This window comes from Corythoichthys intestinalis, chromosome 14 (genome assembly GCF_030265065.1).
Source record: "Corythoichthys intestinalis isolate RoL2023-P3 chromosome 14, ASM3026506v1, whole genome shotgun sequence".
NCBI lineage: Eukaryota > Metazoa > Chordata > Actinopteri > Syngnathiformes > Syngnathidae > Corythoichthys > Corythoichthys intestinalis.
Genome location: NC_080408.1, coordinates 16,811,057 through 16,824,179, shown reverse-complemented (window position 1 = coordinate 16,824,179; position 13,123 = coordinate 16,811,057). Strand labels below are relative to the sequence as shown.

The 13,123-nt window shown below is 43.1% G+C and overlaps 1 protein-coding gene across 1 annotated transcript; it reads right to left on the bottom strand.

Moving 5' to 3' along the window:
• Positions 1–421: 421 nt before the first annotated feature.
• On the bottom strand, positions 422–12,336 carry ly97.3 (lymphocyte antigen 97, tandem duplicate 3). The gene is made up of 4 exons (XM_057856641.1): positions 12,240–12,336; positions 6,733–6,788; positions 1,227–1,349; positions 422–1,146 (listed from the first exon to the last, which is right to left on the bottom strand). The coding sequence occupies exons 2-4, from the start codon at positions 6,779–6,781 to the stop codon at positions 1,040–1,042; spliced, it is 279 nt and encodes a 92-aa protein (XP_057712624.1). The 5' UTR covers positions 6,782–6,788; positions 12,240–12,336; the 3' UTR covers positions 422–1,039.
• Between the last annotated feature and the right edge of the window lie 787 nt (positions 12,337–13,123).

Below are 13,123 nucleotides of genomic sequence, written 5' to 3'. Positions count from 1 at the left end.
GCGAAAGCTATTTTTCTTTGATTTTTTTTTGATTGAAGCAACTTTTTCGATTGAAGTAATGTTGATTTGTGTTTGGGGCACAGTTTGGCGAGGACATTTTTGTCATTATTCAGTCATAAAATAAGTTGCTTAAAAAAAACAAAATTTTTTTCAACAAAAAAAATCATTTCAGTCAAAAAAAAATTTTGAGTGCGAAAAAATATTTGCGATTGAAAAATATGCGTTTGCACACTTAATTTTTCACCGAAAAGGTTTTCAATCCTTTTTGTGTTTGGGCCATATTATGAGTAGGACATACGTGTCTACATTATTTAATCCCCAAAAAAAAAGTTGATTCAATCAAAAATATATATTTTTTTTCAATCAAAGAAAAAAAAATGTTTTGAAAAAATGTATGTAGATATACAGTATATTTTTTGGGGGGGGGGGGGGGCTGATGCAAAGCAAATGACCGTCTAAGTTGCTAGTCACATGATGTGTTCGTAAAATAATTTTGACCCATTATAAAAATATATTTTTTTGTTCATTTCATTCATTTTTGTTGCTGTTTTATTGCTTTACAAATTTTACATATTTATATAGGAAAGTCAATACATGCAATGACACTTTTCGGCCACCGGGGGGGCCTGCCTCCCCTTAAAATCCGTTTATGGGCATAAGCATTCATAATGCCCATGATAGTGTCATGTCATGATTATGACGGTCTTATTGCAGTCTTATGATGCCGCTGTCAAATAAAGTGTATCTATTAACACAAATAAATCAACAAATAAGCCGCACTGGACTATAAGCTGCAGGATTCAGAGTGGTGAAAAAGTAGCGGCTTTTGGTCCAAAAATTACGGTACTTTATTAAGCAAGTTAATTCAAGTTTATGTACTTCATATCAGTAACTGGATAAAATAAGTAAGGATTTATGGTATAGGCTAGATATAGTTACAAGTATAATAATAGTTATAGGTATATGGTAAACATTTGCGGTAGTTTATTTCATGTTCATGTCTGTAGTGTCATGCTTTTTATTTCTTTATATAAATCAATTAGCGAGTATTGCACATGTCGATGCTACAACACGTCATGTTGATGAAAGCGTTCATCTTCAGCATCTGGCAGTCACTCATGGCCATGCACTTCTGGTAGTGGCCATCTGCAGGAAAGAAATGAACAAGTAGATTAGATTAAAATGTAGAGCATCCCATTCACCATGACTGTCCAAACAGGTCTCACATGGTTCCCGGCGGAACTGGGCGGTGGCGCAGCCATCTTTCGCAGGTGGACACGTCTCCACGGTGAGTTCGCAATCCCCGCCAGCCACTGTTGGCGTGCAGCGATGGCAGTTTAGAGCTTCACCTGAAAAAAAAGAAAAATGTTTAAAAAAAATCTTGCCTCAACAATAATTAGGCAACTTAACTAGAAAGTTAAAAACATTTAGACCCCAAGTAGATTTTAAATGCCACTGAAGTTTAAGGTGACGGGCTATTGAGGTTGAGTAACTTCTGTGTTTTAGTTAGTTTTTAGTAGTTTTGGTCTGTTACATGTCAGAAAACGAGCAAAAAATGTTTTGTTTTTCTTGAAGTTAAAAAAATGTTTTTTTCCCAAAAAATCTTAAACAACAATTATCAGTTTTCTTTTATGGAAGACAACAGGAATTTAATAATATTTCCTGTTGATATGTTGATGTTTCCGAGGATTTAGGACTCAAACTGTCATGGCCTGAGTCCCTCCTGCAGCATGGCCTAATTGCCTTCAATTATCCCCACCTGTCCTCAATTCACCTACTCACAGCCCAGCCAATAGCACTGCCTCATTCAACAATCAACCTGTGTATTTAAAGCCTTGCTTCTCAGTTCCACTCTGTCAGACCGTCTGCGAAGCCTGCCTGTTACCTGCCTGCCTAGCTCTCTGAATCTGACTCTCGTTGCCGAATCCGAACCTGCCCGACTGCCGCCTTCTCTCCTGCCCTGGTAACTTGACCTGCCTTTTGGTTTTGGAAACCTGACTTCTGCCTAGCCCTTGTCTGTACTGCTGCCATCTTTTCACCTGCCCTGCTGGTCTTGTCAATAAATTGTTGTAAACGGGACGCATTTGTGGTCCTCATCTGTCGGGTCCGTCACAGTACGGTCTGACCAGCAAGGACCCAGTGCACGACATTCGCTACATGGACAACAGCAACCCAAACACCCTGACTGCCATGCAGCGTCTGGAACATGCGGAGGGGGAGTTGAGTCGGATGGCGGGGGACATCTCATCGCTGATTCAGCTTGGTCATCAACGGCAACACCACATCCAACAACAACAAGAAATGCTGAACCAGGTCCTACAGCTGCTCACCAGCCTAGCCTCGCCTCCTATCTCAGCTCCCGATACGTCCGCCATGCCAGCCTCACCTGTACCTGTTCCTTCTGCCCAGGTCCTTCAGCACCCCACTGCCCCCGAACCGCAGATTGGAAACCCAGAACGCTTTGATGGTGATCAGACCCAGGTACGTGCCTTTCTGACCAGCTGCCGGCTCCAATTTTCTTTACAACCGAGGACCTTCGCCACTGAGGGGGCCAAAGTGGCTTACGCCATCACACACCTGAAGGGCCGTGCTCGGCTTTGGGGAACTGCAGAGTTTTATCGGCAAACCCCAGCCTGCGCTTCCTTTAATGCCTTTGCTGAAGAGATGTTAAAGGTACTCGACATGGGCGCATCAACGACTGAGGTGAGTGGGTGCCTGATGTCCATCCGTCAGGGGAATCGTACCGTGGCAGACTTTTCCATTGACTTTCGCACCCTGGCAAGGCGGAGTACATGGAAAATGGCCGCTCTGGTAGATGCTTTCTTTAACAGCCTGGCGGACTATCTGAAGGACGGACTAGTTCCGCATGACCAGCCAAAGACATTAGACGAGGCCATCGACCTTGCTGTTCGGGTGGATCGTCGAATTCAGACCCGCCGACAGGAGAAGGGAGGCTCCACCCTGTCACCTGTCTGTACTCAAAGAGAGTCTGCCGGCCGGTCACGCTTTTCAGCCACTCCCCACAGCCAGATCGACCCGCCAGAGCCCATGGAGGTAGGCCATGCCTCCCTATCTGCCGCCGAGCGCCAGCATCGCATCTCGTCCAACCTCCGTCTGTATTGTGGTGGCGATGGTCATCGTGTTGTCACCTGTCCAGCAAAAGCCAGAGCTCATCGGATAAAGGAGGCATCCGATTGAGCTCAATGACCACCCAAGCCTCCAACCACCGTAAGCCCCTTTTCCAAGTTTGTCTGCTCCTCTCTGGAACCACCCACACCTTGGCTGCTCTGGTGGATTCTGGTGCAGAGGCAAACATCATGGACATCGAGCTGGCCCGTCAGTTGGGGTTGGAAAGCCAACGCCTGCCCTATCCTGTCCCAGCTCGGGCTCTGGATGGCCATCTCCTTGGCACGGTCACGAACGCCACTAACCCCATCTCAATGGTATTGTCGGGCAACCACCATGAGACGGTTCGTTTTCACCTGCTCCATACCCCAGGCCAACCACTTATTCTGGGCTACCCATGGCTCCGCCAGCATAACCCTCACCTCGACTGGACGACCGGAACAGTCCAAGAGTGGGGGGGCAGACTGCCACCGGACCTGCTTGCGCTCTGCCATACTGCCCTCCAACTCAGTTCCTTCTGATTCTGCTCCTGACCTCGCTAATGTGCCAGAGTGCTACCATGGACTTCGAGAGGTGTTCAAAAAAAGCCAAGGCCTCTTCTTTGCCGCCACATCGTCCCTATGATTGTGCCATTGACCTCCTCCCAGGGACTGCAGCACCCAAGGGCAGTCTTTATTCTCTGTCCGCCCCTGAAAGAAAAGCCATGGATGTCTACATCAGTAACTCCCTGGCAGCTGGCATTATTCGTCCATCATCGTCCCCTGCCGGTGCCGGGTTCTTCTTTACGGGCAAGAAAGATGGGTCTCTCCGCCCATGCATCGACTATCGGGGCTTAAATGACATCACCATCAAGAACCGCTACCCTCTTCCTCTGCCTTTGAGTTGCTCCTGGAGGCCACCATCTTCACCACACTGGATTTCAGGAACGCTTACCACCTCGTGCGGATAAGGGAGGGAGATGAATGGAAGACTGCTTTTAACACTCCGAATGGCCACTATGAGTACCTGGTCATGCCGTTCGGACTGACCAACGCCCCGGCAGTGTTCCAGGCTCTTGTCAATGATGTCTTGCGGGACATGTTAAACAAATACGTCTTTGTTTACCTGGACGACATCTTGATTTTCTCCCGAACCCTGTCGGACCACACCCACCATGTCCAGTCAGTCCTCAGTGTGTGCTCTCTCAACGGGCAGCAGAGGATAGAGGTTAGATTTTTGTGCCCGAACCCGACCCGACCCGACATTCGGGTCGGGTCGGGCCCACATTTTAAGCATTCACGCTCGGGTCAGGTCGGGTCGGGCCGCCATGCCGGACTTATAAATTATTTTAAAAAATAATAAATTAAAAAAATAAATAAATAAAATGGAGAGCAGGCTCTCTCTCTGTATTGCGCTTTTGCTTGTGCGTGTGCACGAACGCCGTGGCGCTGGCCGCTTTTTGTTCTTGTCCTCCCGCTGTACCGTTTGCGCACGGCCGAGGCGCCGCTCTCATTTTCATTTCCTTGTCAGAGAGGCGCGTCCATGTGAGAACAATATCCCACACACTCAGAAATATGTTTAACAAACTTTCCCAGCGTTATTTCGTTGTGTGAATGCTTTGATAATTCTCAAAAAAATATGTAGATTATTTAAACATTAAGAAAACTTGAGTTTTTTTCTGCCAACTCGAAGAAATGAAAATAAATTGCTGCTGATGCGTTTTTTCCGCGTCACTCAAAAAAAACAAAAACAAAAAAAATCGGGTTTTTCGGGCTCGGGCCTGCAAATCTAGTTAAGTGATCGTGCTCGGGCCGGGTCAGGCCTCAATATCAGCAGGCCGTGTCGGGTCGGGCTGGATTTTTTAGGCCCGAACTAGGCTCTAGCAGAGGATGGCAAACTCCACCCTTGTGGGTTCTTCTCACGCAGACTGACACCATCTGAGGTGAACTACGACATAGGCAATCGTGAGCTGCTGGCTGTCAAGCTTGCTCTGGAGGAATGGCGCCACTGGCTGGAGGGGTCAACTGTTCCATTTCTGGTCTGGACTGATCACAAGAATCTAGAGTACATCCGCTCCGCCAAACGACTGAACCCCAGACAGTCCCGCTGGGGTCTTTTCTTCACCCGGTTCAATTTCACATTGTCTTACCGTCCTGGATTCCCGCAACACCAAGCCTGATGCCTTCTCCCGTCAGTTTCAAAAGGACAACACACCCACAAACGAACCAGCTCCCATTCTGCGTGGCCCCTGCGTGGTCGCTGTCCTAACCTGGGATGTCGAACAGCAAGTGCTGGAGGCTCTTCGCAACCAGCCTGGGCCCAGTGCATGCCCTGCAGACCGCCTCTTCGTACCAGAAAATCTGAGATCACAAATCCTACAGTGGGGACACAACTCCCGCCTCGCTTGCCATCCTGGATCCACACGCACCTGCAATCTGCTTTCCCAATGTTTCTGGTAGCCGTCCCTGAGAGGGGATGTACGAGAATTCATCCGCGCCTGTCCCACCTGTAACCGAAAGAAATCATCCAACCAGCCCCCTGCCGGCCTACTCCAGCCTCTGCCTGTACCCTCCCGGCCTTGGTCCCATGTGTCACTGGATTTTGTCACGGGGCTGCCTCCATCTGACGGCATGACGGTCATCCTCACCATTGTAGACCGTTTCAGCAAGATTTTTGATTTTGTTGTTTTGTTCCTTTCCCAAAGCTACCATCTGCAAAGGAGTCCTGCTGGACGGATTGTTGACAGTACCCTCATCTCCGACTTCCATCGTCAGAATCCTGACCAGCCCTCCATACGGCGGGGTCGCCCTGGGAGCACCCGTCAGGTTACCCATCCGGCACCTGACCTGGACTCCGACCGGTCGGAGGAGTTTTGACCCTCCGCCGTCTCCCCATCCGCCCGCCCTGGGTGGTGGTTCCATTGGGGGACTTCTGGGGCCGTCCCTTGGGGGGTTCTGTCATGGCCTGAGTCCCTCCTGCAGCATGGCCTAATTGCCTTCAATTATCCCCACCTGTCCTCAATTCACCTACTCACAGCCCAGCCAATAGCACTGCCTCATTCAACAATCAACCTGTGTATTTAAAGCCTTGCTTCTCAGTTCCACTCTGTCAGACCGTCTGCGAAGCCTGCCTGTTACCTGCCTGCCTACCTCTCTGAATCTGACTCTCATTGCCGAATCCGAACCTGCCCGACTGCCGCCTTCTCTCCTGCCCTGGTAACTTGACCTGCCTTTTGGTTTTGGAAACCTGACTTCTGCCCAGCCCTTGTCTGTACTGCTGCCATCTTTTCACCTGCCCTGCTGGTCTTGTCAATAAATTGTTGTGAACGTGACGCATTTGTGGTCCTCATCTGTCGGGTCCGTGACCCAAACATGTCTTTAAACAATAAATTTGAAAAACAAATGTTGATTAACTATTGCACTTCTACTGTTATAACTGTACTCATTATAGCGTTTGTGTGAGTGAGTTGCTGTCACAATTCCCTCCCACACAACCACTTATGAAATTCGTCCAAAACAAACATGCCCTTTCGACGTTCCACATCCAATATTGGGGCTTTAAAAAAAATTGATCAAGAAGCAAAAGTGCATTGATGTTTACTCAGTGGTAAATGAGTGACTTGCTCACCTGCAGCAAGCAGCAGTGTAACGCTTAAAGCCAACAGTAACAACTTCATTGCGGTGCTGTGACACAACGAGCAGATATTGTTATACATTTCTGCAAACAGGAGGCTCCTTTAGAATCATGATCTCACAGGAAATTCTTGATTTTGAAATTCTAGTCCTCGTTTAGAAATGTAGACAACAAAAAATGCAAGTTCAGTGTGTGTGCATGTAATAATTAGGGTTGTAAACAAGGGCGTAGGTTTGCATAGGGACGGTAGGGACATAACACTACAAAATTTTCAGGATGCTCAAATTGTCCCCACAAACTTTTAAGCAAACTTGTATGCATTATATAATGGGTTCAGTTATATAGGTAATTTAGATTGTATTCCCATATGTTGCAAGAAAGGCATTGGCCCTACCATTATTAAGTAAATTATTTTCATTGTTAAAATTTACATTTACCCCTGTTCCCTTGCTGAAAGCGCCAGTCCATTTTTTCCCCCCTCAAACAAACATTTGATTGGCTGATGACTTCACCCGCCCCCAACACACATGCACGCTTGCACTTGCACAGCCCCTAAGTCAACAACATGCCGCCTCCTCCGCCCTCTTCGAAGAGGAGGGAAATTAAAAGGTTTTTTCAGCCAGCAGCAGCCACTGTAAGTAATTTTAAAAGACGCCAGTGTTGTGGAGGTGGGAAACACACCACTATTTTAGCTACTGAAAGTCTGACCTGCATCAGAGTTAGCATAACATTAAACTGTGTGAACTTACTAACCTGCAAAAAGTAGGAAGCTGCTTTGAAAGAAGTGTCCTTTTGTTTGTGTTTTCGGTAACACTTTATAATAACTATCCGTTTTACTAGTTAATCAATCATTAGTAAACTGTTGATAAATGTTTTATTGGTGATTTGTGAAGTATTTGTTAAGTTTGTTAAGCATTTACAGGGTGTTCTTAACCCGAAACACAGTTTGTGTAGAAATGTTGAAGTTTTTGTGTGTAACGTTTGGCAGTTCTATCTTTTCAGGTTTAGAAATGCCATTCACTTCAAAATAAAAGGCATTTTGATAAGGCATTTTGCAGGCAGCACTCATGTTGCACATTTATGAAAATCTGCCATAGAACCAACAAATGGTTGTACTAGGGTTGTTCCCATCATGTTTTTTTGCTCCCGATCCGATCCCAATCGTTTTAGTTTATCTGCCGATCCCGATATTTCCCGATTTTTTTTGCTCCCGATTCGATTCCAATCATCCCCGATAATTTTTCCCAATCATATACATTTTGGCAATACATTAAGAAAAAAATGAATAAAACTCGGACGAATATATACATTCAACATACAGTACATAGGTACTGTATTTGTTTATTATGACAATAAATCCTCAAACTGGCATTTACATTATTAACATTCTTTCTGTGAGAGGGATCCACGGATAGATAGACTTGTGACTTTGTATATTGTGACTAAATATTGCCATCTAGTGTATTTGTTGAGCTTTCAGTAAATGATACTGAAGGCCATGCCCAAATGCATGATGGGAAGTGGACCCATGACTGTGTGTAGTGCTACCAATTGATATATCTTCTCTGCGTTGGGAAATAACATAAGGTGTTAATATAAAGATCAAGTGCTACGTTGCTTCCCCACATTGCGTCCCATGATATTTCTAATTGAAGGGAGAGGGATTGTAAGGCTTTAGCCAATTAAAATAAGGCTCCAAAGGCTGCCAAAATTCACTCTACTCATTTTACGCTGCCTTTTAGCTCTCTATATAGGCAAAACGGCGCCATTACAGATGGAGCGTGACAATGCGTGAGTGGGTCGTGCAGCGCATGCATTAACTGCGTTAAATATTCTAACGTGATACATTTTTTAAAAAATTAATTACCGCCGTTATTGGAATAAATTTGATAACCCTACCTTAAGCCTAAACTGAAGACTCTGGATAAGTGTAACATATTATGTCTGTAACGTTAAATACAATTAGAAAACGATTTAATTAAAATATCAATATATATTTAAAAAAGGCATGGCCGATATTTTTTTGCTGATTCTGATACTTTGAAAATGACGTGATCGGACCCGATCGATATCTCTAATTTGTACTTTTCTTTGTATATTTAACCAATAAAACTTATGACCTTCAACATAAAGTGTATATAGTTTTATTAAGATCCATCAACTAGCCTGGGCATTTAGAATGGGGTCAACCATATTGGAACACCAAGTAAATGCTTAACAAACTGTTAACAAATACTTCACAAATCAACAATAAATCATTTATCAACAGTTTACTAATGATCTATTAACTAGTAAAACGGATAGTTATTATAAAGTGTTACCGTGTTTTCTACTGTTAACGTTAATTAAACTATGAGAAATTTAGCGAGCACTGCTGCAATACTTTGTTATGTACCCTTTGTTGGCAATAACTGAGGCCAAACGTTTTCTGCAACTCTTCACAAGCTTTTCACACACTGTTGCTGGTATTTTAGCCCATTCCTCCATGCAGATCTCCTCTAGAGCAGTGATGTTTTGGGGCTGTCGTTGGGCAACACGGACTTTCAACTCCCCCCACAGATTTTCTATGGGGTTGAGATCTGGAGACTGGCTAGGCCACTCCAGGACCTTGAAATGCTTCTTACGAAGCCACTCCTTTGTTGCCCTGGCTGTGTGTTTGGGATCATTGTCATGCTGAAAGACCCAGCCACGTCTCATCTTCAATGCCCTTGCTGATGGAAGGAGATTTTCACTCAAAATCTCTCGATAAATGGCCCAATTCATTCTTTCCTTTACACAGATCAGTCGTCCTGGTCCCTTTGCAGAAAAACAGCCCCAAAGCATGATGTTTCCACCCCCATGCTTAACAGTGGGTATGGTGTTCTTCGGATGCAATTCAGTATTCTTTCTCCTCCAAACACGAGAACCTGTGTTTCTACCGAAAAGTTCTATTTTGATTTCATCTGACCATAACACATTCTCTCAATCCTCTTCTGGATCATCCAAATGCTCTCTAGCGAACCGCAGACGGGCCTGGACGTGTACTTTCTTTAGCAGGGGGACATGTCTGGCAGTGCAGGATTTAAGTATCTGGCGGTGCATTGTGTTACTGCCTTTGTTACTGTGGTCCCAGCTCTCTGTAGGTCATTCACTAGGTCCCCCCGTTTGGTTCTAGGATTTTTGCTCACCGTTCTTGTTATCATTTTGACGCCACGGGGTGAGATCTTGCATGAAGCCCCAGATCCAGGGAGATTATCACTGGTCTTGTATGTCTTCCATTTTCTAATAATTTCTCCCACAGTTGATTTCTTTACACCAAGCCTTTTACCTATTGCAGATTCAGTCTTCCCAGCCTGGTGCAGGTCTACAATTTTGTCTCTGGTGTCCTTCGACAGCTGTTTGTTTTTGGCCATAGTGAAGTTTGGAGTGTGACTGACTGAGGTTGTGGACAGGTGTTTTTTATGCCAATAATGAGTTAAAACAGGTGCCATTAATACAGGTAACAAGTGGAGCCTCGTTAGACCTAATTAGAGGAAGTTACACCTCTTTGACAGCCAGAATCTTGCTTGTTTGTTGGTGACCAAATACTTATTTTCCACTTTAATTTGGAAATAAATTCTTTAAAAATCAAACTGTGATTTTCGTTTGTTTTTTGTTTTTTTTTCACATTCTGTCTCTCATGGTTGAGGTTTACCCATGTTGACAATTACAGGCCTCTCTAATCTTTTCAAGTAGGAAAACCTGCACAATTGGTGGTTGACTAAATACTTATTTGCCCCGCTGCAGGTAATTTAGATTGTCTTCCTATATGTTGTAAGGATAGAATTGATCCTACCATTATTAAATCAATTACAGTACTTTCAGTATCTTCACTTACACTAACCCCTTTTCACTTGTTGAATGTGCCAGTCCATTTTTCCCCTGAAACGCACGTTTGATTGGCTGATGACTTTAACCCCCCCCCCCCCCACACACACACACACACCCATTCATAGCCCGACAGAAATACAACATGCCACCTCCCCCGCCCCCTTCAAAGACGAAGGGATATTAGAAGTTTTTTTTTTCCCGCCAGCAGCAGCCACTGTAAGTAATGTAAAAAGACGTCAATGTTGTGGAGGTGGGGAACACTCCACTAATTTTGTTACGGCTGCAGTGCTTCAAGTCGAATTTACTCACTGAGATTTCTTGAAATAAGAAAAACAGCTCGCTGAAAATACGCTTAACAGACTTATTTTAAGCAAAAAGTTTGTATATTTAATAGGGCTGTCAAAATTATCGCGTTAACGGGCGGTAATTAATTTTTTTAAATGAATCACGTTGAAGTATTTGACGCAATTAACGCACATGCCCCGCTCAAAAACTAAAATGACAGCACAGTGAAATGTGTACTTGTTGTGTTTTTTCGCCCTCTGCTGGCGCTTGGGTGCAACTGATTTTATAGGCTTCAGCACCCATGAGCATTGTGTAAGTAATTACTGGCATCAACAATGGTGGGCTACTAGTTTATTTTTTGATTGAAAATTTTTCAAATTTTATTAAAACGAAACCATTAAGATGGGTTTTAATATAAAATTTCTATAACTTGTACTAACATTTATCTTTTAAGAACTACAAGTCTTTCTATCCATGGATCGCTTTAACAGAATGTTAATGTTAATGCCATCTTGTTGATTTTTTATAATAAACAAATACAATACTTATGTACCGTATGTTGAATGTATATATCCATCTTCTCATCTTTCCATTCCAACAATAATTTACAGAAAAATATGGCACATTTTATAGATGGTTTGAATTGCGATTAATTAATTTTTAAGCTGTAATTAACTCGATTAAAATTTTTAATCGTTTGACACCCCTAATATTTAATCTTAAAAACTTGTTTGTCAGAAATGTTCTTAATTCAAGAATATTGTTGAAAACATTATTTGAATGATTTTTTTTTTTCTTGATCTCGGTGAAAGATTACCAACTTTTAGATGTATGGGCTCAATACGAACAAATACTAATATTTATTTAAAGTAAATGGAAGAATCTGACGCATTAATCTGTTAACTGGCCTTTAACACTCAAAAAAATATGGAGAAAATTATTTGACTAGATTAAAAAATTTTTAAATCAGATTAAGACGTAATAGATCTGCATTGTTAGTATAGGTCAATCAAAATTTATTTTACAATAATCATTTAGCCTATCAATTAATTAGTTGCATATGAGTGAGAAATGTAGCCCTGAACCCCATTCACCAAATATGTTTGGTCTTATTAATGTCCCGTCCCCAGCAAAAAGTGTACATGCAGGTTATGCTGTTATATCGTCCCTACCAATATTAAGACCAAAACTACGCCCTTGTGCACAATATACAATACTCAGCATCTTTTAACCTTTGTTTAACAATGAATATTAGAACCAAGGTTTTTGACTGAACTATAACATAACCTGCAAAAAAGCGAGTTAAAACAAAGTATTTAGTGTGAAAAATCAACAACTCTAGTATCTTTAAAGTATACAGTACATACCTTGCGGACTCGTGGGTCTAAGCCAGTAAAAGCAATGACCTCACCGCCTCTTTTTATAGCCGCACATATTTACTTGTCCCTCCGGTTTCGTCCGTCCACGCCTGCGTGTACTGCAACATGGTCCGGGTCAATACTAGCGTATCGCCTTATGCAAGATGCGGTCGCCCTTTTGTGCTGCTGTATTTCAGCAAACATACGTCTGTCAAACACTCCCTATGATATACAGTATTTTGCGCATTTCGATTAAGAAAGGACACACAAATGTTGATCAAAGGCTAGCCAGGTTTCAAGTCTAACACTTATTGAAGTACTGTAGCTTGTAAGACTACTGAATTATTGCTAATCTGTTTGCAACCACTAGCAAAAAGTATGGAATCACCAGTCTCGGACGAGCACTCACTCAGACATTTTGTCATGTAGAACAAACTCAGATAAAAAGCTTGAAAAAATAATGAGTTAGTTCAAAAGTGCAACTCTTTAGCATTCAGAAACACTAAAAGAAATTATTAAAACATTGTGGTGGTCAGTAAATGTTACTTTTATAGAGCAAATGCAGGGAAATATATATGGAATCACTCCTTTCTGAGGAAAAAAAATATGAAATCATTAGAAACAAACAAAGAAATAACAATCAAAACACATCTCTAGTATTTAGTAGAACCACTTCTGGCTTTTATGCAGTCTCTGAGGCAAAGACTTGATGAGTATTCTTCATCAATTTGGTGCCAACTTTCTTTGATTGCAGTTGCCAGATCATCCTTGCAGGTCGGAGCCTTGCTGTGGACCATTTTTTTTCAATTTCCACCACAGGTTTTCAATAGGGTTGAGATCTGGGCTATTTGCAGGCCATGACATTGACTGAATGAGTCTTTCTCCAAGGACAA

Coding starts and splice junctions, on each gene's coding strand:
- ly97.3 (XM_057856641.1), bottom strand. CDS start 6,781: ATGAAGTTGTTACTGTTGGCTTTAAGCGTTACACTGCTGCTTGCTGCA. Junction 1,350..6,732: donor TACACTGCTGCTTGCTGCAG/GTGAGCAAGTCA, acceptor CTTTTTTTTCAG/GTGAAGCTCTAAACTGCCAT. Junction 1,147..1,226: donor CCAGTTCCGCCGGGAACCAT/GTGAGACCTGTT, acceptor TCTTTCCTGCAG/ATGGCCACTACCAGAAGTGC.